Source organism: Enhydra lutris, unplaced genomic scaffold (genome assembly GCF_002288905.1).
Source record: "Enhydra lutris kenyoni isolate GAN:26980312 unplaced genomic scaffold, ASM228890v2 scaffoldscaffold69, whole genome shotgun sequence".
Taxonomy (NCBI): Eukaryota; Metazoa; Chordata; class Mammalia; order Carnivora; family Mustelidae; genus Enhydra; species Enhydra lutris.
Window position 1 is genome coordinate 4,725,949 of NW_019154153.1, and position 27,345 is coordinate 4,753,293.

A 27,345-nucleotide genomic window follows, 5' to 3' on the forward strand; every position below is an offset into this window, starting at 1 on the left:
TGATAAGGAAGGTGGTGGTGATGATGATGAGGAAGGTGGTGGTGACAATGGTGATGAAGGTAGTGATGATGATGATGGAGGTGGTGGTGATGATGATGGAGGTGGTGGTGATGAGGAAGGTGGCAGTGATGATGATGATAGAGAGGGTGATGATGAGGAAGGTGGTGGCGATGATGGTGATGAAGGTGGTAATGATGAGGAAGATGTTAATGATGAAGGTGGTGATGATGAGGAAGGTGGTGTTGATGATTACGACCAGGTATTTAGCTAATGACACAGTTGAGCACAGATGGACACAGCCCTGTCCTCACAGAATGCTCAGCTCAGTGGGGGGCTGAAGCAGTAATGGCACAACTAAATACGCTGCAACAAGCTGTGATAAGTGCCACAAAGGAACAGTAAAGGATGTGACAAAAGGAGTATAAAAGATCTGGAAATAAAGCATCTTCAATTAACAATCAGGTGGCCTTGGCTGTGATCCCAATACCAGCCCTTACTGACTGTGCCACTAGGGAAAACACTTCAACTCTTCGAAGCTTCAATTCCCTCACTGTAAAATGTGGCTCCTGCGGCCTGCCTACGTCACTCATAAGACAATGCACAAAAGCGGATGTGTTCACAGAACAGCCCTCAGTTAAGTGAGTGAGGGGGACTGCTGGTCTGGGAAGAGCTCAGAAGCAGCTGCCCGTTTGTGAATGGGTGAGGAAGCCAGGCTAGGTACCTCTACCTGCCTTTCCTACCTTCCTCTTTCAATGTCCCTGCCACAGGGTCAGTGTCAGGAGTAAGTGGCCTCAGAGGCCTATGTGCATATTTGCTTCCAGAAGCATCTGACCATTAAGAACGAGGAAAAGCAGAAGGAGGTGGAGGGAACTGGGCAACCAGATTTGAGTCAATGCTCAGGCTGTATTTTCAGAAGGTTTTCAGGGCAAAAGCCTTGTAGACCCTTCCTGGCACAGGAGTTCAGGTCTCTGGAGACAATTAAAGCTGAGAAAGGTTTTAAACGGAACTCAAGTTCCCAACGGAAACACGCAGGCACACACACATGCAAGGATTAGAAAGGAGAACAGAAAGCAAATCAGGTGAGGAGGTGACAGGGCCAAAGGAGACAGAAGGGAGGCGAAGGTCGCAGAATATGCAGAACAGGGAGGCTCCCCTCATTTTGGCCCCTGGCTTATACTATTTACTCTTCCTAAGGACCAGTAATAGGAAGGGAAAAGAAAAACACTGCATGTATCATTGTTCTGAAGTTAAGTGCAACTCTGAAAGATAAATTAAGATAGAGTGCTCACAAAAATGGTGACTTAATTTGGGTCCCTTGATACAAAATAAAGAATTCTGTAGCAATTCAGGGACCTTCCCACTTATTTATAAAAATCATAGTTTTTAATAGAAGCTGACTGTCTTCTTCCCAACACATTTCTTCTACAGTCTAACAAGCCTACGGACTGCTTATCCCCTGCAGACACAATTAGTATTCCAACCACTTCCACTCTGCTTACACACACGAGTGCGCGTGTGCATGCCCAAGCAGAAAAGCGTGCACATACACACACAGCATGTTTCTCGAAAGACCTTGCAACCAGAAAAAAGAAACGACCACTGAAACAGCCCTAAAATGAAGCATTTCTTGGAAAAAGCTTTGGATTTGGGAAATTCTCAAACACAACTGACATCCCCTATGACCCTTAGATCAGCACAACAACATTTATCTTTGGTTTTGCCACCAAGCGCTACATATGAGCAGCAAGAGCAGTGGCCTCTGCCAAAGTCTGTTCTGGAATTCAGGGTGCACGATTTGTAACCTACCTGCTTCTTGTCTGTTTCCTTTCCTCCACCCGAAGCTCTACAAAACCTAGGGTCTCTTTTGCTCACCATTGTATACCTAGCATGTAGCATAATATCTTGCACATAATAAGCACTCAATAATGGATGTTGATGGCAGAACTCATGTTTAATTTACTTTTGGAGACTTCACAGAATTCAAAAGAATGTCTGGTACAGATTAAGCAATCAGTGAATGTTTGTTGAATGAATATATTCTGTGCTGAGCAACCAACAGGCCAACCATTACTGCAGAAAACTGCATCCCAAATTGTATCCTTCTGTTGAGGATACAATTTTCTTTAAGATAGATTTTATTTTTAAGATTTTATTTATTTATTTATTTGAGAGCGAGAGAAAGCAGTGGGAAGAACAGAGTGAGAGGGATAAGCGGAGTGTGGAACCCGACACAGGGCTCGATCTCAGGACCCCAAGATCATGACCTAAACTGAAATCAAGAGTTGGATGTTCAACCAACTGAGCCACCCAGGCCCCCCTCTGTTGAGCTATTTAGAGGAAGAATTCAGGATGATTGTGTCCAAAGACTTGACCAATGAGCTCACTGACATCTCCAGGGTCACTTTCCTTCCTTCCTTGTATTGTGTATTTCATGCCTACTGTCCTCAGGGTCTCCTGGATGAGCAAATTCATTCACTTTCTCCCTGGCTTTGATACTTAGGGGTCTGGTTGCCTTTACCTTTCTGTGGCCGTCTATGTGGACGGAACACATGCCAAAAAAGAAGGGACAGTAGAGGACTGGCTTGTCTCTTTTAGGGGCAATGGGCCAGCCCTCTGGGGATTCAAACTCGATTACTGTGCTGTCTAATCACAACAAAAATTGTCATCTTTGAGATAATTAAATGTGAAGCCTTGAGGGGAATCCGCCAAGCACAGGTCCCACTCCTGTTTGGAAAGGAGTTCAGTTTGCAGGGGTGAGGGGCTTTCCCACACTTCAGTTATGCTTCAGAGCCCAGTCATGTCCCCACCTCGGGCCACTTCCTGAGAGCCGCTGGGCTCAGAGCCAGCTCCCAGTGAGAGCAAGACCGAGGAACACATGATGAATGAAGAAATCGGGGGTGACTTACCTCCTAAGAATCCCTCTGCCATCCATGTATTTGCCTATCACAGAGCCAGATCTCTGTTTCCAGTTCGCCTTGGAAGCAGCTGTGTTTGCCTTGGCTGCCTTATCTTTCTGTAGAAACACAAAATGCCCTCAGACCCGTGCCTGCTGATCTCTCCCAATGTTTGAGCAGAGAGGGCTCCACTTTCCCACCTCAAAGTTCAGGCTCAAAACCAAATTCTGAAGTATGAAGCAATGTTTTGGTCTCCCTATTAGCATTGTCTTACTCTTTCCTTTTGCTATTGTTTCTCATCAGGATCCCAACATCTCCCACCCAATAATCCAATAGAACAAATCAATGCGCAGTTTAGAGCCTGGGGTCCACCTTGTGGCCCTTCATAGCAGCACTGACAATTTGCAATATGACAGGAAGAGATTACGTGGAATGCATTGGAAAGTATTTAGGGGCAGAAAAGACAGTGCATCTTTAAATCCCACTCATTCGTGTGGCTCCCACTTCTCTTTATTTCCAAAGCCCCAGAAATGAGAAAGGGACCAGCTTAGAGGATCGATTAGCCCGGTGCCCTGTGGTGGGTGGGGGCTTACAACCCAGCTCACAGCACTCCCCGGCGATGTCTTCCGGGACATGAGGGGGAGTTAGATCACAGGCAGAATCTCTGGTTAACCAGCCTTCCCCACAATTCCCAATGACTCTTAATGAGAGAAGGAGGGGCTGCCGTGCTCCCGGGGCCCCTGAAGGCACAGCTATAATGATTCCAAATTAATCTTTAATTATTATTCAGCATGCACATGATTTTATCCCTCTTTCTTCTATTCCCTACTAGGGTTCTTAATTCCATTTCCTTTTCAAAGCAAAATGAGTTTGGCAGGTGAAGGGAAATGAGGTTAAAGGGTTAGGGTGACCTTTGGTTGGACGTTTTCAAATAAATTCAGTGTTACTTCTGAAACAATTATAACCATTATCATCATCAAACAAACATGTGTAGGCTGAAGCCTTGCTCTGACAGTACATGGAGGTGGGCGGTAGAGAATTCTGCTGCCAGTCAGGGACAGGAAAGAAATGGGGGTAGAACGAGATCCCGCCCCCCCCGCCCCCAGGGATTTGTAGTTGTAAAACAGCTGCCTTATGCTGACCACATTCAGGCCACTGTCCAGCCCAGGGCTCAGAGCCTATGACCCTCCTCTTTCCAAGAGTTTTTCTCAAAAGTCCCTATAATATAGAAAAAGAGGATAGGAATTCCCTTTCCTTGTGTGAGAGCAGGGGGCATGTTTGGGGAGGCTAAGCACTTGCCCCAGGACACAGGAGAAATTCACAAGGTACTAGATCCTGATGATTAGGAAATCGCATTGGTGAATCCTATCCCCTCTCCCCATCCCTTCGAGCATCCAGAGGCTCCTGTCTAAAGGGGAAGATGAATAGAATATGGCAGCCTGGATTTTGTTTAGTGTGGCTCCAAGCGAAGACCTCTAAGTCAGCAGAGGATTCTCTGCTCTCTGGGAGAGTATGTAAGTGCAGCATTCAGGCACGGAGGAACAGGGGTCCCCACAGAGTAAAAATGTGTACTTAGAATCAACTCTGTTAATAGCGAAATATACATTTTTAATTTGTTCTATGATGGTATAAAAATGCAAAATTTTTCATCAAGAGATTACAAATGTTAATGAAGAAAAAACAAAAACAAAAACGTGTGAGCATTTTGGTTAAAAGGGATTGTGGTATTTCGACTCTGTCATCTCCTCGATAACATCTACCGTGTCCATGTCCGAGTGATCTGCGACCTTCCCAAATATTTTAGTCTCTATACGCCAAGAGGAAAGTGCATTACTTCATGGAAAATTCACACACTGCTACTCAGAAGGCGACCCTGCGTTTTTATTATTCTCAAAAAAAAAAAAAAAAATCCATGCCATCGTCTGCTCCCCAAGAAGGGAGGAGCCAGACATCAAGACATTCCTGGGCCAGTCCCAGCTCGGGCTCTGGGTGCCAGGGGACCCAAATCCTGTCAGGAAAAGGAGCACAGGGCAGTTACCTGAAAATGTATGTCCCGTTCATCCCGAAGATGTTTGTTTCTTTCCCTGCAAATGGAAAAGGGGAATCTCTTTAGACATGGTGTTTGGGGTTGGTAGATCCAATAGCTGTCAGTTTGCCAGGGAGGAGGGTGCGGAGAACTTGACATGGAAGGCACAGGGAACGTGTGGAATCTCTTTCCTTAGGGACAGTGACAAAGGGTAGTTTGTGTGTCCCTCAGCTGGAGGCAGGGGGAGAGACAGGATGACCTTGTGACACCCATAGCCCTTCAGGATGCTACCACTAGGGAAAGCCTCCCCCAGAGGGCAACCAGAAGTTTAGGTGCACCTGTGAGCTTGCTATTGGGGACGCCCTCTCTCTGAGCTTGCTATTGGGGCGCCCTCTCTCTGAACCGTTCATTTCATGCAATCATGCAGTCACTCAACAAAAGTTTCCTGAGCACCCACTCCAAGCGGAGCACGGCTCTAGCTATCAAGGTTACGAACAATGAATACAAGAAGGACTTCCTATCCCCAGGGCATCTTATTTTAGTGCTGAGGTCATTGCTATTGAGAAAGATAAAGCAAAGACCCGGAAAAAAGAGTGTCAGAGGGCGCAGTGGTAGCTCTGTATGGCGGTCACAGAGGGGACATCTGAGCAGAGACCGGCAAGAGAGGGGACCTGTGATGATATTTGAGGGAAGAGTGTTACAGGCAGAGGAGACAGCAAGGGCAAAGCCTGGAGTCAGGCTCTACTGGACGTGTGTGAGGAACAGAAGTGAGGGCATCAGAATGCTCAGAGGAGAGCCATTAGGATATGAGGGCAGAGAAAGTCGGGGTGGAAGTACAGCCCTGACCATTTGTGGTCTTGTGGACCATTGTAGGAAGTTGGGATTTTACTCCAAAAGAGATATGAAGCCATGGGGGGATGGGGAGTGGCAGTAGAGTATCCTGATCTCACTGAAGTTTTATAAGGAGCCCTACAGTCTAGATGCTGGGTTCCTAAGCACGTGTTCCTGAGTGTCCTGAAGTTGTTTCCACTCATCCCTTCCTCACCCCGTCACATCCCCCCCATTGTCCCGAGTCCACCCCCTTGCTCCCCGCAATCTCCGGCTCCACATTCCCACTATGCCTCTCCCTGGCATTATCTCGCTATTGACTCCATTTCCCCACTGCTCTGTCACTACCTGGTGATATCACTATGGAGGAAAACTGCCACATCTGGGCTGCCACCAGCTGCAGAATCTAAGCTTGTAAAGCATGCGACAGCACGGAAAGGCTTCAGGCGTGTGATTCTGCACCAATGCTGGTCTCCATCAAAAAGAACCGTGTGTACAGAGCTGCCTTGTTATTCTCCCCTGCTCGCTCTCTTGAATCTGTCCTTTTCTTCTGAGTACAATAGAAAAAAGGGGAAAAAAATCTCAAAAACTTGTCCTTGTACATCTTGTTCTCTTCTTTCCACTAAAGCCTCCCTAAGAATCAAGACCTGCTCTCAAATGGATTAGAACTTGGCCACAGCCCATTGAGTTCCGAGCACTTTCTCATTTGGTGGCATCACAGATGCCAGATATGGTGACCTCACCCGGCTTTCCAATAAAACAAAGAAGAAACTGGCATGCCTGGGTGCAGCAGTGGGGTAAGCATCTGACCCTTGATTTCGGCTCAGGTCACGATCTCAGGGTCCTGAGATGCAGCCCCATGTCAGGCTCTGTGCTCAGTGCAGAGTCTGCTTGGAATTCTCTCTCTTCCCCAGTCCCTTCCCCTACTTGCTCTCTAATAAATAAATAAACAGAACAGAACAAATCAGGGTGTCCCTGATTCAAGACCACTCCGTGCACTCTGAAAAATCACCTCACGCCTCATCACCGTTCCCACGAGGTGCTGGGCAGACAGAAGGTACAGGAACTTGGAAACCTCACAGACAAAAGTGAAAATCCCACCTTTCCCACACAGGGTTTGGTTTTGGCACATCCCAGAACAATGAGCTTTGAATTTACAGTGAGTCCTAACAAGCTGAGGAAACTCTCAAGTCCTTTGCTCTGTTTGTGCTCTATCCGTGATTTATCTACTCATTCGACAGACTTTGCGAGATTACGGCAGAATCTAGAGAACCAGCCAGATACCGATCTCAGTTCCGGCTTCCGCAGTGCGTAGCTCTGGCTCTTTTGGTAAATGGCTTCGTTTCTCTGCTATCAATTTCCTCCTCTGTTAATTTCTCTATCAGCCACTGCCCTCCTTTCCTTAGTTTCGTTGAAGATGAAAGGGTACCAAATCTGCCTCAGGGCAGCCGCTCAAGAAATTCAGTTCCCCTCCTACCGGACCAAGCACCGCACAAGGTGCTGCGAGAAATGCCATGAAAACGAGGCAGAGCCTACCTGCCCAGGTGCAGACAAGAGGGATGCGAGCATGTGTGTGTGTGGATGGACCAAACAAGATACACTGGGGATCAGGGGAATGAGGGCATTCTCTCGGCGGCTCTGACTGTCCAGAGTGGAGGCAGGGAAGACTCTCAGATTGGCCCTTCCCACCCAAGGCACCTGGGATGTGCTCTTGGAGCACACATGGGGCTCACGCACCTCAGGAAATCCAGCTGCTTCAGGAGCCCTGACTTCTCGCGCTGCAGACTCTCCGTCACGCGGTATACTTCCCTGAGGAAGAGGCAAACACGGCATTTCTGAGCTTCCATTCTGCCACGGTGGGAGGGGCTGTGCCGAAGTTGGACGCCCAGGACCCTCCCACTGGAACCCAGCAGGCAGTGCCCCATCCTGGGGACCGGGGGGTTTAGAGGACTCTGTCTCCCCTCAGCCCCCGGACAGCACCTGCCGCATGCACATGGTTCCAGCCGTGATCTCACTTCACCAGTACGGACGTCCTATTCGGAAGGTGAAATCATCCCCATTTCAGAGACACACACCGTCAGAGCGTCAGTAATTCTCCTCTTGTCACAGGGACCATCCATGACTGAGCCAGGGTTCTAATCTAGACTAGGACCTCCTACTCCCAAACCCATGAACACGGCGCCCTACCCAGGCTCCAGGTGGTCCTGCACAGCCCAGAATTCAGGAATTAGAACAAATATTCTTCTCCAGCCCCATCTTGGAGGGTAAGAGCAGAATTTGTATTTTCTTCCCTAATGCTGGTTGTGTTCATTTCCAGGAGCTCCAGAAGAATCATTCCTCCTTCCTTATTTTCCCCTGGAGGTCTCCTGTCTGTTCCTAGATCTCTGGAATTTCCACTGTTGGCCATTCATTTCTTTAACTTTGGATTTCTTATCTCTAGCCAGCAAGCAGAGATTAAATGTATCAATTACAATCAGATGCTTATATCTCAGTGTGAAGGTGTCAGTCATATCAGGAGTTTTGAGGAAGGGGAGGGAGAAGCTGAAAGGTAGCTGAGGCGTCTGGAGAGTGACTCAGACAGTGAGGCAGGTTTGGTCCCCTCTGGTTTGGTCCAGAGTGTTAGCATTTCTCTCTGCAACCCGGGGCTCTGCCTGAAGGCACAGTCCACAAAAAGCAGCAAGAAACAAAAGAAGAGTGGGGGAGGGAAGAAGGAAGGCAGGGATGGAGCAAGGAAGAGAGGAAGGAAGGGGTGAGTCAGGAGGTATTCAACACTACCCAGGGAGGAAAGGAAAAAAAGAAAGCAGAACGGGGTGACATCAGAAAATAAGCCTCGCTGAACTTCACAACTTTGTCTCCATTCTTCCTCTATGCTCTGCACCAGTTTAGAAATGTTTAAATCTCTCCTAAGCTTACTGCAAAAGGTCCATAGTTCCAGATTTCCAAACCACTTCTAGTGTAGGAAGCATCTTCCAGCCTCAGAAATGAGTGCATTTCCACAGGCTGTCTGGGTTCCCGGGATTGTGCCCACACGGAGGCTGGGAAGGACAGTTACTGAGTCATCGTGTGCCCCGCCCCCCCAACCCCAGCCCCAACCCTCAGTGTCATTACTGAGCTGGTGAAAATAGCACCTGCTTGTTCGATCCATCCAGACTTGGGCCAAACTCACCATAATCAGATTCCTTAAAAGGTATCGGTGTTTTTTCCCCCCGCTTATGGAATAATTATAAAGTCAATTCACAACAAAAACAGACTGAATCAAATCCTAAGTTCACCTCAGACAATCCTAATTAAGCAACAAAACTTCTCTCGCTCCTGCAGAGCTGCAAATTCCTAACATTTTATTACCAATTATATTTAATTTCAACTTGAGGGAAAACAATGTATTTTCCATTACCCAAACCGGGTCCCCAAGTCCCTGTCTAGGATTCTGCTGTGATGAGCAGTATGTGAGCGTAGCTGCCTGTGTGCGGCTGCTCAGCCCCGGGAGCTGAGACAGCTTTGTGGCTCCTCTGCCCCAACGCTGAGCTCGGATGACACCAGGAGCAGACAGCTTCATCCTGCTAAGGACAATCACTTCTTGGGAATCTGAGGTCTGTGCTCTCACAGGGTGTTTGATTTAGGAGCCAATTCCTAAAAAGCAAGGCAGTCCGGTCTCCGCCCTGTTTACATAGCGCCTGTTGGCCACTGAAGCCACACAAACACGCACGTACATACGCACGTATGCTACATATCGACATGAACATATGTCTACCTGTTTGTCTGGGAAACAGACATCTATTTAGATACCCACAAATACTCAGGCTTTTTGTGTGTTAACAAAAAGAGGGGCATTCCTGAAAAACCAAATGACACTTGGAAATATGACCAAATGACCTTCAAAGTCCTTTTAACTAGACGTCACAAAGGTTTATACTAGGCAATCTGTGGACTGAGAGGGAAAGAACTTGGCATTTTTCATAGGAGTGACTGGCGAGAGGTTTATGGTCTCTTTAGAGAATTGCTTGCCGTTGGCTTTGTTTTCTGGAGAGGGATGAGATAGGGAATGTCTCCAAAATACATTGTCAAGTGAAAATTCAGGCTAATGAAGAACAGTGTACTACCACTTTGTAAATGAAAAGTGTGTGTGTGTGTGTGTGTGTGTGCGCGCGCGCATGCATAGAACATTCTGGAAGGAAACCAGGACTGCTGGCCTCTGGGTGATCGCTGGCCCAGAGTCATGGGTGGGGCAGGGGGCACGCAGGCCTCTTTTGGGGTGTATATCCTTTTGTGCCTTTTGAATTCTGTGCCTTGTTATAAACTACCTACCCCAAACAGAAATTCATTAACAAAATAGAGAGGTAACTGCTTTTCAGCTAACCTTCATCTTTATATTATCTCTACGGCTTGATTGTTCCTTCTTTATCTTATTTTAAAATCAAGTTCTCCTTCCTAGAGCATCTTCAGAGAAGAGAAAAATTAATTTGGCCCATTCAGAATCCTAGCTGATAAATGACTAAGTCTTTTTATCTCCCAATTCCATCCCCTCCCTTCCTGGCTGCTCTGGTACAACATCAGGCAGCAAGATGTTGGAGGTCGGGGGAGTGCCTGCTGTCGGGACGACTAGACTTGGTCCCTGTTTTCTGGTACTAACCATGTGGCTTTATGCCTCATGGAGCCTCGGTTTCTTCGTTCATAAAATGAACAGGTGGGCTAGAGGCTAAAGGCTCTCACTGCCCTTGTCTCCTGACCTCCCAGATGGGACACTCCGGGGCTCTGGGCATGCTCTCTGACTGCAGCATTGAGCGCTTTTTGAAAACAAGCCACGAAGGTTCTGAAATCATGTGTCTCTCCCTTCTAACCCTCCTTTTCAATTCCCAACCTCCAGAGATTGTGTCTCTGGCTTGGTTAATTAAGATAAGACTTCAGCAAGATTTTAATCCTCATGCTGTGATTTGATACCCTAGCACTGGCTGCTTATTTCCATTTGCTGTTCTAATGCTTGTGCCTTCAGATGTTTGTTGTTTTAGAACTTGATTGAATTTTTAAGAGGCTGAATCCTTAATTCTGTTTGTAAAGTTAAATGCCTGCGCCTTGTTGGCCTGCTCTCAATGAGGAGGAACTGATTTTGCTCGTTTGCGATGAAATACACTGTCCTGCCACAGGTCATCCAAGAATTGGAGTGAAGGGTTTTGTTTTGTTTTAAGTCAGCTACTCGGAAATACATTTTTTTTTTAAACTAGAGAAATCTTATTTGGGTAAAACTCTACATGCAAACACATTTCCTCCCTCTCACCCCAGGCAATCAGTCCCAGGCAGCACAGCAGAACATTGGGACTTGGGCCCATGGACCCAAATGTTGCCAGTGTCAGAGGGAGGGAGGGCTTTCACTTAACAAGGAGAAGGTGAACGTTTCTACAACTCAGCACTGCTAAGCAACACTGCCCTCTGAAATCAGAGCCTCAGTAATACCTGGCACAGGGCCAGGCACACGTGACCTTCTGCAGAATGAATGAAGGGAACCAATGGGAGCCTGAGCGAGTAATGCGTGAGCGATGGCCCGTCCTACTCCTGAATCAAGTGTTTTCTGGCTGACTCATCATGCGCTGTGGGGAGGCAGCCAGATGCATCTAGCACTGAGCCTCGTGCGCCAGTTCCTTAAGACCCTGGACCCTTGGCTTCCTCATCCGTGCGGTGGATACTCACAGTTCCTGCCACAGCAGGATACTATCAGGTTCATAGGCAATTATGTCGAATTATTGACATGGGGGCGATACACAGAATGCACAAAACAGTAACCAGCAGAGAAGTTTTCAATAAACGTTTGACAAGTGACTAAGTAAACGGATGTACGGGTAAATGCGTGAATGAATAAACAAGGGGGAAGCCCCCATCCCTGGGCACGCCAAGGAGTGCATTTGTTCTCAGAAGCCAGTGCTCCCAAGACGAGATAAATAGCTGGTCCTCCAGCAACTGCTCAGGCTTAGCACGCAGACCCAGCCCCGGGTCCTTCCTCGCACCTGCCTCTGTCCAATAGGCCACGCCCAGTGCAGCTTAGTGGCGAATGGGACCCCGAGAGACGTGGGGCTCCCACGCACTGGGCCCACATGGAGGAGAGAGTGGGCAGCCTGGACTGAGGATTCCTGGGCACTGTCACACTCCCACAGATTCTATGCTGACCTAAGATGCCTACTTGCTTCACTCTTGTCCTGGCTCTTCCCATCTCTCAACTATGACAGTCACCTCTCTTTCTGCTCTCAAATAAATCTTTAAACATTTAAAAAATAAAATAAAATAAAATAGAAAGGGGCGCCTGTGTAGCTCAGTCAGTTAAGCATCCAATTCTTGGTTTCCGCTCAGGTCATGATCTCGGGGTCATGAAATAGATGCCCTCGTCAGGCTCCATGCTCAGTGGGGAGGCGGCTTCTCTCCCTCCCCCCCCCTCTGCCCCTTTCTCTGCTCTCATGTGCTCTCTCTCTCTCTGTCTCCCAAATAAATAAATAAATAAGTCTTTAAAAGAAATAAAATACACGATGACAGTCACTTGTGCTCTGTCTGCTCATGCAACCTTTTCCCGAGGACCATCTTATATTTGTTGGTTGGATAACACGTCTCTCTCATCACATAATAAATTTTCCAAGAACAGGGTTGTAGATGTCCTATGCATCCTAGATTATGCTGGCCACAATCTGCTTAACGGCTTCAGCATCCCAGCAGAGATGTTCAGGGAGCAAGGACCCCCTGGGCCTCATGGGGGAGGCAAGGCGACAGGGTCTCCAAGAGAGGAGACGGCAAGCTCAAAGCAAGCGGGTAGAGCTGGTCAGCAGTGACAGGAGCCTGCGAAGGCCGGACTCACAACTCCTTCTCCTGGTGGAGTTGGGAGGCCTCTTGTTGGAGGCTTTCCAGCTGCTGCTGGGCATCCTGCAGCTCCCGGGACGTCCGTTCCAGCTCCCGGGCCAGCTCCTGGTTTGTGACTTTCAGCTTGGTATTCTCAGCCTTGGTTTCATGCTCATCATTTTGGAGCATGGCGCACTGGCCTTCCAGCTGGAACAGAAAGTGGGGGAGCAGAAGGGAAAGGTAAGCAGCCACCATCCAGTCTGGCCTGCCCCCGCCTCCCCTCACTTTCTCCACCTATGGGTGGGAGCCATCATGGCCAGCCCTCACGGCCCCACAGCCTCAAGGGGTTTTGTCCTGCTCCTTAAATCACATGGATGCACTTCTGGAGGCAGCGGGAGCTTTCAGAGCACTTCTCATCTCTCCCCTGCCTCCACGGGGCTCCTGAACAGTCCGGAGGGAGTGGCACCATTCAAAAAGACTGCTAGGAAAGGAGGGTCAACACTCCATCTGCATCCCGCATCCCAGTGACGATAATGCTAGCTGTGATCCTCTCATCCGTGGTCTTGAGAGCCAACCTCGATCTCTCGTGTCCTTTCAGCCAATTGTCTCCCTCAGCCCTGATGAACATGGAAGGCAGCTAAGTGGCATTTTCCATAAAACCATCCTTCCCAGTTCTGAATGCTGACAGTAAGTCCACTTGTCCCTTTTTCGTCTCTCAGCTAAATAAGGCCAATTCCTTTAGTTTAGAGAAACTTTGTAGGGTGGCCAGAAACCCTGGAAATTCTTAGGAAACAGCTAAAACAGGTCAAACCAAACACATACCTTGTTTCCTGTCCCTAAAGCAGCTAAAAAAAACCTCTGCATTTGTGTAAATGCAGCTCTTCTTGGCTGGTGGTTCTGCTTTGCAGAGCTTCCAACCCTCTCACCAGAGAAGGAATCAAACCAAAGCAAATATATCATAATAAATTTAGTTTAATGAATGTGGCCAGGAAGGGGAGGAGGAGGCAGCAACAAGGAATTTTGTGTGATTCTCAAGAGGCCTATGTAATCAGGCAAGCATGCAGTAATTAAATCGAGTGGCAATCATTCATTTGAGGGATAAGGTAAGAACGTAATGCATAATAGCGACGAGGAGTAGGGGCAGGAGAAGGTAGGGCTGCAGCAGGAGAAGGGGAAGGCAGCCGGCCATTCCCTGAGTGGAAATGATCTTGCTTGCAGAAGGAAGAAATCAAAATCCATAGGCTGGGTAGCAGCAGGAGTGGGACAGTGTCTAGCTTCAGCGTGGGGCAGCTTCAAGCATATTTTAATGTGTCGCTAAAAATAGCCCTCTCTATTCAAGCAAGAGCAATATGTCTGGGTCTGTCCAGGGCTGGATTCCTTCCAGTGCCAGACAAAATAAAACAGGAGGCCAAGTGGCACCCTGGCGTCTCTCCCCGCTGGGCCTTTGCTTTGGGGAGGAGGTTGAGAGTGTGAAGTTTGCCCGGGGAATCAATCTTCCCGGGGTCATTAGCCAGCCCTATACAGTGAGTGCACCACCCAGACTACCTCCTGGGGGGTCAGGTGCATCATAGGCCCATCTGGTGTCTGCCTCCATCCTGGGGGGTGATGGGAGCAGCCACAAAAAAAATCTGACGGACATTTTGGGGGCACAGAGGAAGACAAGGGGCACAGAGGAATCCGTGAACAAATGGATCTTTGAAGAGCCTCTTCCTACTGGAGGTATCCGTGGCCATGGGAGGAAGGAAGGCAGGAAGACGTCACTGTCTGCAGCCTTCCCCAAAACAGCGGCGACTATGTCCCTTGTATCTCAGCATCCCCCTCTTTCCTGACACAGGAAGCAGGCAATGAATGAATGCATTGGCATTCTGGTGGCTCCCGGGCATAATTATAGGACGATGTCTTCAGATGCCTCGAGGGAGAATTCTTGGCAACTTTCCCAAACTGAACACCTGGCCCGGGAGAGGTGAAGGCTTTATCCTGGCATCACCTGTGATTTCAAATGCTATCTTTTGCGCAGCTCAATAGTTCTTCTCGGATTAAAAACGGACCAACAAACCAACCAGTCCCAGGCCTCCAGCGAGAAGCAGCGTAGCGGAGAGGCAAGTGGGCAAGGGCCAGCAGGGGAAGGGGTGGGGACCCTGTGCTCCGAGGCGGCCACAGAGGCATACCCGTTTCTGCTTCTGGGTGAGCTGCTCCAGCTCCTGCTCCTTTGACAACAGTTTCTGCTCCAGCTCCTGACTGTGGGCCTGAAACCTCTCCGTGTCCTGCCAGGCCATAAAGAAGGACATGTGAGGCCCAAATGCACGTGGGATGGAGATTTCTCCCTCCCCTCCCCCCGACCTCGTATTTGCTCAACAGCAGGGCCCACCCATCCTTTCAGCCTTTGGGGCCCTTCCCACCACATTCCTGCTGCGGGGCCCTGACTGGCTGGGCAGTGAGGCCCAGCGAGACAGAGAAACCACAAGTGCTCCATCATCCATGACACCAGGTCCCACAGAGTGTGTCCATGACCGGGGACTGTGTGCCACGCCTCCCCTTCCCCCAACCCCCCTCCAGAGAGAGGCAGTGTCCCTTAGCGGTGGAGTCCTGAACACAGAGAACAGAACAGGGGCCTGAGTTTGAATCCCAGACCCCCACCTCCCCCTCTGTAAATGGGGACAGGGGCAGAATATCCTTCCAAAATGGATATTCTGTTCCATGTTGGGTAATATCTTTCGATCCCTTAAACTGCCATTGCTGGGGAAACACAGGGCATCGCTTCTTCCCCCGAGGGTCTAGGTCCTCACTGTTTCCCATCGTGATGGAGGAGCCCCAGTCCTGCTCTTCAGGAAGTCGCTGCCCCTGTGCTCGACAGCCCCTCCCCTCCTGCCCTATGACTGGGCTTCCCTGCTCCGGAAGCTGACGACGCAGTGTGAAGGGGCTTGGGGTGGGCAAAGAGAGAGCCATGTGGGTTGTTGGGATGGCTGACACTCTCATGGAGCCTGGTCTGGTGCAAAGGCCCTTGGCTGGGCACCAGGGCACTGGGATTCCAGCCCTGGCCTTACCCAGCTGTCCTTATTTCTTTGCTCACAGGGTAGAAACAAACACTTGCAGGGCCCCTGCAGCTCTCCACTCTCCTAAAGGCAGAAAGGAGGGGCAAAATGCGCAGGAAGAGAAGAAACCATTATAAGGTCCATATGACTCACTACTGGAGCCCCTGGGGGGCTGCCGGCCCAGGAGGACAGAGTGGGATGCTGCTAGCTAAGGGGACTACGAGGTTGGGCACGATGGTACCCCTAGGGGAGTGGAGGGCATGCAACCACTCCCAGGGGACAGGCCAGTGGACACCTGGGTTCAAAAGCTCAGGATTTGTCTGGGCTCATCCTCTGTAGGTGCCACCCGGCTCCTCAGGCAGGTAAAGAGCTCCAGGAGAGCCTGTGATGGTCTCCTGTCAACCACAAGCGACGGAAGAAGCAGGATCGAACCAGGCAGCGCCTGCTCTCAACTCTTCCAGCAGGAATCCTGCTTCATTCAGTTTGGGGCAGTGCTCCCAGAGTGGGCACCCTGTGAACCGGGCTGGAACGAGGGGGGCCAGGGGGGCAGCTCCTGAATTCCAGTACAAATGCTGCCATCCCCACAGGGGGCCGGCAGAGCCTGGACGGAGTCTCTTACTCCGGAGCTGGAGCGTGCAAGCGATTACACATTTCCCTCACGATCAAACTGCTTTGTGTAGCACCATGCTCCAAGCCCTGTCTGGAAGGGTCAGCCCTTCCCATGCGGTCCTAAACTGTAACACCACTGTCCTCCCCCCGGGACCAGGCAAAAGCCGGTGTCTGCCAAGCCAAACACATCTTCACAGTTCCCACGTTCCCGTACAAAGTGTACATCTAAGCACTGAGTCTGAAAGGCAAGGGGTACTAAGCAGGGGAAGGAGGGAGCGGAGGGTGGGTGAAGGGGTACAGCAGCGTGGTGACATCACCTTACATGATACAAATGTGTCCTTGAAGTTTCTCCTCCCACCTCCTCCCTTTCCCAGTTCCCATGCTTTGGCCCACCTTCCGCTTCTGGAAAGCATGCTTCTTTCCTTAGCTAGGACCTTTGACCTGTAGTCATGACCTAGAAGTAGATCATGTGGGGTCAAGAGAGTGGCTTTCCCACTGCAGGGAGGAAAAAGTCTGCTGTTCTCAGAAAACTATCGTAGGGTCCACTGGGTGAGAAGTGTCTGGGTACTATCTTTCTTATACTCACCCAACTATGCTGAAGGTCAGGGGACAGGCCAAATATTTTAAAGCCCCCAAAAAGGGGACGCCTGAGTGGCTCAGTGGGTTAAGGTTCTGCCTTCGGCTCAGGTCATGATCTCAGGGTCCTGGGATCGATCCCCGCATTGGGCTCTCCGCTCAGCGGGGAGCCTGCTTCTCCTCTCTCTCTGCCTGCCTCTCTGCCTGCTTGTAATCTCTCTGTCAAATAAATAAATAAAAATCTTTTTAAAAAAAATTTAAAAAAAAAAGCCCCCAAAAAGAGCGAGGGGAGAGTCTGGAAATACTGACAAGCCTTCAGAGGGATCTAGTTGGAGAATATGACTGGCTTTTTCTGGAAAGCATTCCAACTCCACCTCAATGTGAATGGCATCTGTGAGAAATAGAACCTTGGTGTGGATAATCCAACCAGTGTAAAATTAAAAATTCAAACCAACTTGCATTAAGGAGGAGGGATGGTGTTGTGATAATGGCCCAGGTTTGGTTCTGAGAGGCACAGGGTGACATGGTCTCTATGTTGTCACATATTGAAACTTAATCCCCAAGGAGGTGGGTCCTTCGGGAGGTGAGTGGGTCCCGAGGGCAGGTGAGTGGGTCCTGGAGGGCAGAGCCCTCACGAGTGGGATTAGTGCCCTTATAAAAGTGACCCCCAGGCACTTGCCTGCCCCTCCGCACTGTGAGGCCACAGGGAGAAGGCCACAGCCAAACCCAGGAAGTGGGCTCTCACGAGAGTCTGGCCACCACGCCAGCCCCCTGAGTTGGGACTTCTGGCCTCCGGAGAAATAAATGTTGTTTCTGAGCCCCTGCTTATGGGATTGTAATAACGGCCTGAACGAAGGCAGGAGGCTACCCTTCAAGATTAAAGACTTTTCTGCCGAGAACCCACCAAGTGGATAATCCAAAAATAGAGGAGAGAGCTTCCTACAGCTTTGTTTTATAAATATGTTCCCCAAAGGCCCCTGCTTAGTTTGGAAAAAAAGGTGGATTTCACCAGTTCTGACCCCCCAAGGCAAATAGCAGGGCTTGCTTGGAGGCTAAGTGCCAGACTAGGAACAAGGCATAGAAGTTTCTAAATGTTCTCCCACAGTGTCCGAGAAGGGTGGGATTTGACTTGTCTTGGGTATGACATTTTCTAGGTGTCTAAGGGAAAGAACAGGAAGCGTAGACTCTAATGATGGCCCCCTGAGGGGAGTTGCCGGGCACGGAGTGCAACGGACCCCATCCGGTGGGCCTGTCCCATGGCTCTGGGGACCAGCCAGCGTCAGACCCGGTCTTCAAGCTGCTGTGACGGGCAACACCTGTACCCTCACCTTTTTGTTCATTGATGTGTTCGTTCCTTTGTCCCTGTTCATTCATTCAGTGATTCAGCACAAGTTTGCTGAGGACCTACTGTGCTCCAAGCACGGCTGCGGTGCTGAGGACACTTCAGCAAGTGAAATAAAGATTCCTGCTCTTAGGGAGCTTTGATGTCAATAGGAGGAGACAGACCCCAATCAACAAAAATAAAGATGGAATTTAAATGCCACATTTGAGGGGGACAGATGCCTTGGAAAATCTAAATAAAGCAGAGAAACAGGGAACCCACGGTGCCGTGGGTGGGGGGTACCCTGCAGTCTTGAACTGGGGGAGGAGGGCAAAACAGGCAAGCTTTCCGCCAGGCCCTCAGATCCAAGCCCCGGTGTGCACTCTTACTTTTAGGAGAAACTGCTCCTTCTCATGCTTGATTTGCTGTTCCATCTCCTCATAGAGATGCTGGATTTCTTCATCATAAGCAGCAATTTTCCTGCAGAGGTGGCAGAAGGAGAGTCTGATGAGGTCTACACCCAATTTCCTTTATCCCACAGTGTGAGTCCTGGAGCTTGGGCACCAGGACCCCGTCAGGAGCCTGGGGTGGTGGGGGGCGACTACGTAGGTCCTGTCCCTCAAAGCTGTGGGATCAGTTCCTCAGGATTAGTGGACCACAAAGGCCTCGAGGGACCTTCTTCTCCTCCCAGGTGAGGAGGCCATCATTTCTAGATGACCCTCACACTCCTCAGTGAGGTTTCTCTGGCTCCGTTTTCCTTAACCTCACTTTATTTCAACAAGGAGCCCCAACCTCTGTAGATGGACCTCCCTGTTGTCCGCTAGTCCTTACACCTGTAGTGAGCCCATAAAGTTGTATTGTGTGGGCTTCTTTCCTGTTTGGGTTCTTGGCTGCTCTCCTTCCCGGTTTGGATGCTTTCTTTCTACTTGGCTAAATCAGCACTCTCTGAACGGCACTGTCAGAGGGCTCTCCCGAAACCGTGTGCTTGTGGGATGCACATTTCTCAGAAGATGTCAAAGGATTCCATGATACTGACAACCACTGACACCACGCCCCCTCCAAAGGAAGGGGAGCCACATCTGTGCAGTGCTCATGCCATCTCAGGTCCAGGGCCCCAGGCAGACAGCATGAGAAGAGGCGGGCTGATTCAAGGTGGCGGTGATAATGAGATGTCCTCATCCCCCCTGCCAGCATTTTCTCCCTACGCCGAAGAGCCCCTTAGGACAGAAAGTAAATACCCAGAGACTCTGCTCCTATACAAAGACCAAGACAAATGTGGCTATGGGAACAAAGGTTATAGGTCATCCCTGGTATTGCTCCTCTTCCTCTCCTCAAAGAGGTCCTCCTTAAATGCCCCCCAACACCATGTTAAATGCCACACACACACACATCCAAATTCAAAGAGGAAGGCTGAGCATTTGAACTGAGATGGAAGTTATCTGGCCAAAGCATCCCCATTCCCAGGGGACTGCACTGCGACCCCACTTCTCTGCCTGCCAGTGAAATCTCTGGCTCAGTACACCCTGGGCCTCTCTCTCACCTGTTAAGGGGAATCCAGGAGCAGGCTGACATCTTGGCTATCCAAGGTCTGATTTGAACATATATATACTATAAAAGTTGGCACTTGCCATTCTAAACTCAAATTCCCTTTATTCAAGGAAGGAGACTTTAATAACGAAGGAACGGGCTCTGGTTTTCAGTGCTGAGAGGTACTCGAGAGATTTCTGAACAAAACATCAAGGACAGCAGCACATCTATTCCTCTACGCCCTTCATCATTCAAAGCCCCTCCTTCCCAATGTCCACGCAGGACTCTGATCCAGGCCAGGTCTTTCCCGCTACCCAAGGATGTTCCTTTCTCACTTGCTACCCACGTCTCATGCACAGACAGAGCATGACTAAGGAGCCATTTTGATTGGCATCCTTCCAGTTCTATAAGAACCACAAAACTGACCCAGACAAGGAACTGATGTGAGTCTTCAAGGCCGAGGTCACTCATATCGAAGCAGAAGCCTCTAAGTTCCCTTTCTTGGTTGGACCCTCCCTCCCCCAAAGCCAGAAACCCTTGGAGTGAGTGTGGCAATGGCCTCAGGATGCACTCAGCGAAGGGACAGTTCCCCGAGCTGGAGCCCTGGCTTTACCATCAAGCTGGGTGTAGGAAATGTCTGGTTGGCTAGGAGTAAGAAATCTCTTCCTGCTAAATGACAGATGCTTTGGATTGTTACTATTGTTATTAGCCAGCTCATAACAAATACAAGAAAATCTTGGTGAGCAATAAGGAGCAAAGCTACCTGCTGTTGAATAGGGACACCTCAAGGGCAGACGGGAACACTGCCTGAGCGGACTTTCAGAAAGAAAGTCTCCTCTTGGTCCCTGGAATTACCTTCTTATGCTCAAAGAAATCCCAGTGCTAGATGGCAAGCGGTATCAAGGACAACTTTAGACAGTGATTCCAACTACATAAATACTGAAGGACTAATAAAGTGAGATGAGAGAAACTTAAAAATTAATTTGCTCTGATAAAGCAATACCAATTATAGTCATCCATTATATGGATAAACAGCTTATAGCTGTTTACCATTTATGCTTAATAACCATACAGGGCATCAATTCTATACCATCATTAAATGCGTTATATTGACTTTGCTCTAAGTTTTATTTGATTACATTAAACTCTTTTTCAGGCTCGCATGTCAGCTTGCTTATCATAAAGTAAGTAATTTTGCAGACGGCTAAAAAGACAAATCAGGGGAGGGCAGACATAGCCTCCAAATGGTGCCTCCTTCTAGCCCTCATTAACAAAGGTTGGGTCCATTGCAAAGAAGCCCTGGGGTTCCAGGTGGGCATCAATGAGCCAGAGTCCAGTCTAACCAGACTTATCCGTGGCACAAAACCTCTGGAAATGCTTTTGAATAAAGCTGGTATCCTAGGGGACTTGGCCAGGCCTGAAGGTCTTCAGAGCATGAGTCCCCTAGGACCAATCAACTCATGACCAGCCTGAGTCAGACACATGAGCCCCAGGAATGGGGCGGGAGTAGAGGACATCGTGGTGCTGTTCACACCACTCACACCACTCGACTAGCTCAGGGCTCTAAAAGACTGGGTTCTGAACCCGGAATCACTCATATCCTCAGTGTGACCTTGAGTGCTCAGACCTCCTTACATCCCAGAGTAGCACCTGCCGCGAGCTCCCCCACCCCCGTCCCAGCACCAGCATGATGAACAAACGAGAGAGCGGGAATGAAATGCATTTGGAATCGCAAGGCCCTAAATAAATGTGAAGGATTGTGGATATCATCATTACATTCAGGTTCAGTGGAGGGCAAGAGCCATCGTTCCCCAAGGGGAGGAAGGTCTCGGTTTCAAGGATAAAAGTGCTGCTGGGCTTGGAAAAGGTGAGAGGTGATCAGGAAAATGAAGAACGGACAGTTCCGTCAATGAAAGCTCCTGTCACATGCATCTGTTAGAGACGCAGGCTGCGTGTGAGCGGGAGCTGCAGAGCCAGAAGCCTGTGTCTGTGGGGAGCTCTGCAGTGGCCACGGGAAGGGTAATCGTGAGAGACACTCTAAAAAGGTCTGTGTGTGCGGCATGTGGCGCACCCGCAGGCACATCGTATTCCTCCACCAAAGGACAGAAGCGACCCGTTACGTTGACTTAGTACATACGTCTCTGTTACCACAATTTCAAAAACCACTTGCGTTGCCCAATGCACACATACACTTTTTTGTCTTCTCTGTGAGGATTTCCCCACCTATGCGCACCCTCGCTGACCCCTTCTCTGGAGTCTTAGAACACCAAATGTCTTTAATTGAACGTTTCCTTTTGAAATCCTGAAAAAAACGTCTTGTCTGGGCTGATGCTGTCTCAACAAGGTTAGGACACTCGGATACTTAGTCATCCACAGGGTCTATGCTCAAAAGGTGAATGCAGAAAATCTGTACAAAATCAATTTAAGGCTTTACTGGGGGAACACCAGATTCCAGAGGAATTGAAGAATTTCAGGGTGGGAAGTTCTGTCTGATCCAACCACCTGTTTTCCCCGGGGTTAAACCCCTTGCCACAATGTCCCTGCCGGGTATTTACCCAAACTAGATTAGAACACCTCTAGTGAGAGGAAGCTTGGCTGGATCTCTAAACAGCTCTTTCATCTTTGGAGTGTTCTAGCTCACAGAAATATATCTCTCTATGACTCTGTCCCTCTTCTGCATAAAAACCCTTTATATATTTGAAAACAGCTCTAAGACTTCAAGGATTTGCCTGGGTTTATGCCATGCCTCTTTTTTTTCCTCCAACCATGGCTCGCATGGATTTTGTTTTGTTTTGTTTTGTTTTGTTTGTTTTGTTTTGTTTTGGTACCTCCCTTCACCTTCCTCTTTACTTTTCTCTGAATGTGTCCTGATTTAGCATCCTTGAGCCATGGAGCCCCCAACCGAATGCCCAGTGTATGAAATCTGATTAGCACAGCTTAGAGCTAGACTAGGCCCGTCTTGCTCTACACACTGCCTATCTATTCATGCAGTCTAAAATCACATTAACTTTTCTTGGCAGCTGCATCACACTTGATGAATGCCGAACCCATTTGTCAAGTAAAACCTCTAAATCTTTTGTCTGTGTGATTGTTTTTCTTTTAAAGATGGTGCTACTGAATCATATCTCTTCAGCCGTGTGCTTCTGTCATTGGCTTTTTGGACACCAGAGCAAGATCTCAGATGCAATTCTGTTAGAGTCAGTCCGTCTTTCCAGCGTGACATTATCTTTCTTTTTTTTTTTAAGATTTTATTTATTTATTTGATAGATAGAGATCACAAGTAGGCAGAGAGGCAGGCAGAGAGAGCGAGAGGATGAAGCAGGCTCCCTGCTGAGCAGAGAACCCAATGTGGGGCTCAATCCCAGCACCCTGGGATCATGACCTGAGCCGAAGGCAGAGACTTTAACCCACTGAGCCACTCAGGCGCCCCTAGCGTGACGTTATCTTAATGGATCCCAACTGGTCATCCAGTGTCCTCAATGACCTTCCAAGCTTTATTGGTGTTTTAGATGTTCAATCATAATAGAAGGTAAATAATATATTGTCTTAGTTTGTTGGTTTTGATGATTTAATTCATCTGAGAGTTGTTTAGAGAAGTATTTTTATCTTTATCTTTTAAAGATTTTCTTTATATATTAGAGAGAGAGAGAGAAAGAGAGCACGAGTGGAAGGTGGGACAGAGGGGGAGAGAGAGAGAGAGAGGAAGTGGGCTCCCCACTGAGCAAGGAGCCTGTTGCGGGGCTGCATCCCAGGACCTGAGATCATGATCTGAACCGAAGGTAGACACTTAACCGACTGAGCCATCCAGGTGCCCCTAAAAGAGGTTTTTTTTTTTTTTTTTTTTTTAATATAAAATACTGGTTTTTCTTTATTTATATATTTATAAAAAAAAAAAAAAATATATATATATATATATATATATATATATATATATATATATATATATACTGGTAGGGTATGTACTTCTTGGAATCTATGACCTTTCCTGTGCAATCAAAAACATTATCACATTTTGCATAACTTCCATGAGAAGAATGTGTATTCTAGTGCAGGGCACACGGCTCCGCGTTTATCTCTTAAATTCACCTTGCTGCCTGGTAGTCCTAAATATTTTATGTACTTTTTGCCTGACTAATGTTGCTAAAATCTTCTTAAGTCTTGTTTTTTTTTTTTACCAAATTTTCTTTGTTTTCCTCAAAGTTTTTTGCCTCACCTATTTTGCTGCTATTTGATGCCTAAAAGTTTATTTCTGTTGTATCTTCTTTACAGACACACATACTTTACTTTACATACATACATACATTTAAAAAAGTATTTTTTTATGACTACAAAATATTCTTCCTTATCTCCCTTTGTTCCTGCCACTGGTAAAAATACCGAATAAAACAAAGACAGCAGTCTGTAATAGAACTCTCTGAGCTATTAGTACCATGTGGGCATAAATATTCAACCTATTTCTGTTAGCCATTCTTAAAACACTCCCCCACAACCCAGGGCAGTATTTATTTCATTATTCCCTTGCTTGCTATCTGTGCCTAGTTATTTGGAGATGCAGGGGGAGGAGGGACAGAGACGAGGTAGAGAAAAAGATGTGAGCTCTCAGTGAGGCAGAGAGACAAATGTAGGAAGGAGGCAGCAGAACAGTCGTGAGCACCAACATTTATCCTCACTTTCTCGCTCTTTGCGTATAATGGCTGGATAGTGCTTCTAGCATATTCCAGTGCAGTCTAGGTTCTAACTCGCTGACAGCGATGGTTGGCTCAGAATTCCTTAGACCCAGAGTAAAAAGGCTTTGGTTCAAATCCTGATCCTGACATTTACAAGTTTTGTGGCCTTGGACAAGTCCCATGTCCTCAGTGACCCTGAGGTTTTCCATTTCTGGAACATCAGATACCAATGCCTACTGCAGAGTGAAGTTGTGAAGTTTAAATAAGATAATGCATGTGGAATTATTGAGTACAATAGATAGCTGATAGGAGGCATGTAATAAATTCTAAGTAAATGAGTTCTCTGATTCTCCAGGGGCTTGTGAACTCCCTTTTAAGAGTTGCTGCTTTATGATTCCTTCTGATTTGAACCAAGAGGCAAGTAGCAAACAAAGAGGAATCAGGCATCAGCAGACATGTGTGCGAGTGGGGAGACATAAGGAACAGAAGGCTTGGGTTAGAACAAAACCTGAGGCGGATCAGGAAAGAAGAGAGAGCCGTGATGTCACCATCCACATTAACTAGTGGTTAAGCCCTTTGCAAAGTAACACGCTGGGTAAAATTATTTAGACCAATGGGATGGGCTCTGTACACCAGGATTTTAGCACCTGAGAACACCAAGTCCACTGCTAACGTGGCATGGAGGGAATGAACAGGTGGAAGGAGCCACATGCTGTGCTGTACAACCCACCCCACTGTGCCTCCCTGGCTCGGGCTGATAGTAACTTTGGGACCACAGAGCCTTACCTGGAGGGAAGTGGACAGAACCCCCTACTCCAGTAGCGGGAAGGATGGTAGAGTTCTCAGGGGGAGAGATGCTGAGTCCAGAAAAGGGAGATTTTCAACAGTGAAGGGAAGAAATAACAATTATATACTGAGGATGCCACAGGGCAGTGATGGATCTGAAAGAATGAGTCTTATTGGAAGCCAGGAGGAAAGCTCCAGGTCCAGCTTAGAGGACAGAACGACACCCAGGGTGTCTGACTGGGGCAGACACCTGCTCCATAAAAGAGAATGATAAGCACGTGCGTAGCATTGTAGATTTAGGAAGGGATGTGTGGGGAAGGAGTAGGGGTGCAGATACAATACAAGGCATAGCTCTGAGAAGCCTTTGCAGATCGTTTGCAGGGAACTGGAAGGTGAGATGTAGCTAGCAATAATTTACCCTGCCAGGCTCCCACAGGGACTGTGAAAATTAATTAACCTTCCTAAAGTGATCCGCACACAGAGGTAAGGCACCACACTGGAGTAAAGCTTTAATTCGGTACCACTGAGGTTCCAGCTAATGACAGACAGGCCAAAGCCTTCCTACTATAGAGTATGGCTTGGTCAAAACATCCTTCCCCTGTTTCCTGTTTCCATTTGGCCTTTATTTAGGAACAGAATCTGTCCAGATTTCAGAAGGTCTCAGAAAGTCATCTGGTCAACCTTCTAGGTTCTAGGCAGGGGTGTCTGAAATCATTTCAAGAAAAAAAGTCGTTTCTTCCTTCCCTAATGAAGGTGTCATCTTGACCTTGGACAAATGGCATTTTTCTACATTTTAGATAAATTACAGGAGCTTGAAGTCAAGACAGAGCTTAGAAATGCCTCTGGACTTGGCAGTGGTCTGACACATCTCCTCGTTTGCATAATCTGGTAAAAGACTTTTGTAAAGAGAAGAAGAATCCCCCTCCCCATAAGAGACTGGACTCATGTAACCCCAACCTCCTTGTTTTGCACGTAAAGGAAAAGAGGGTCAGAGCAAGGAAGGGACCAGTCTGTGGGCACCCATATATGAAGGGTCTGAGTACAGGGGAGATCCCGGCCTTGACTCCCAGTCTTGTGTTCCATCCATGTCACCACTGTGTCCTCCCAGACATCCTAAGTGCTGACACTGGAAATTCCATACGTCTGTGTTCAGGAGAGCCAACAGTCCAAATTCCATCTGGAGTCTGTCAATTGTGGAGCTGAGCAGAAACTGGAGCAAGGAATGGGGCCAACCGGCGGACCCTAAAGGGCCAAGATCGCCGGAAGGGTTTGATCCCTTTCCCCTTGTCGCCCCCACCCTCAACCCCATGGCACTGAGCCCAGAGTGAAAACCCTGGGCCTGAAAAGTCTCCATGAGCCTGCTATTTGCCAGAGAAGAAAATGGAAGCACGTTCAGGCTCAGCCTGCTTGGTGGCTGTGATGGGAATGGTACGAGCGGTGTTCAGACTCACTGCTGCCGCCTGCCGCCTTCTTGAGGCAGCTGCAGACTCTGGACAGCAAGGAGAAGCTCTTCCTAGAAAAACCCTGTTTGGGGTTTTCTTGTTCCCCTGAAATCAGTCTCTTTCAGTCTCTCTAATTGCCTCCCTATCTCTGTCTCTGTCTCTCTCTGTGTCTGTCTCTGTCCCACACCCACGTACATGCAGCACACGTGTCCCCCCACAAATCCTCCCCACCCCGACACAGGACTAGAGTAAAGCTGAATGAAAGGAAACCATAAGAGTTTGTGTAAAATTCTGCAAAGACTGTATAATCGCCAATTGGATTTTCAGGTTGGATGGTTTCTCCCTAATTAGATTCTGCTGCCTGTAATAAACCAACTTTGCAGCTTTATCCCATCCTATAAAGCGACCCATTTTTCATTAGTCAGGTGTACAATCATGTTCATGGTGTACACAGAGCACAGATTAGCCTCACCTTTCAATTTGCTTCAGATAACACTGTGTTTCTGCCTCAGATGGTAACATACCAATAAAAAACATGTGCTGATTAGGCCATACCATCATTACTTAAATCCCTCACCAAAAACTTCTCTTCACCCTAAGAACAACACTAAAAATTCCAGACTGGAAGGTCACCCTGGAGTGTACCTTTTGCAGAAAGACGCATTCTGGAGAAACAGTCTAGCATTTCTCAAAGTGCAGTGTGTAGCCTGCCTGCGTCAGACCCACTGGGGATGTGTGCTAAGATACACATTCTTGGGCTCCCTTCCTGAGACATACCGATTTAAACTCTCTGGGGGTGATGCTGGGTGGCTCAGTCGGTTAAG

At 48.3% G+C, this 27,345-nt stretch overlaps 1 protein-coding gene across 10 annotated transcripts in view; it reads right to left on the minus strand.

The window, feature by feature from the left end:
* Positions 1-27,345, minus strand: part of LOC111159838 (calcium release activated channel regulator 2A) — a 129,114-nt gene that overhangs the window by 35,301 nt on the left and 66,468 nt on the right. For all 10 annotated transcript variants that reach the window (XR_002641429.1, XR_002641431.1, XR_002641430.1 and 7 more), the window contains 6 exons: positions 18,489-18,579; positions 14,730-14,825; positions 12,581-12,768; positions 7,486-7,557; positions 4,933-4,978; positions 2,907-3,013 (listed from right to left, as the gene is read on the minus strand). Coding sequence is in view for 6 of the 10 variants with exons in the window: in XM_022522479.1 (XP_022378187.1) it covers positions 2,907-3,013; positions 4,933-4,978; positions 7,486-7,557; positions 12,581-12,768; positions 14,730-14,825; positions 18,489-18,579 (600 nt within the window). In the remaining 4 variants the exon portion in view is untranslated. The remainder of the gene's footprint in view (positions 1-2,906; positions 3,014-4,932; positions 4,979-7,485; positions 7,558-12,580; positions 12,769-14,729; positions 14,826-18,488; positions 18,580-27,345) is intronic.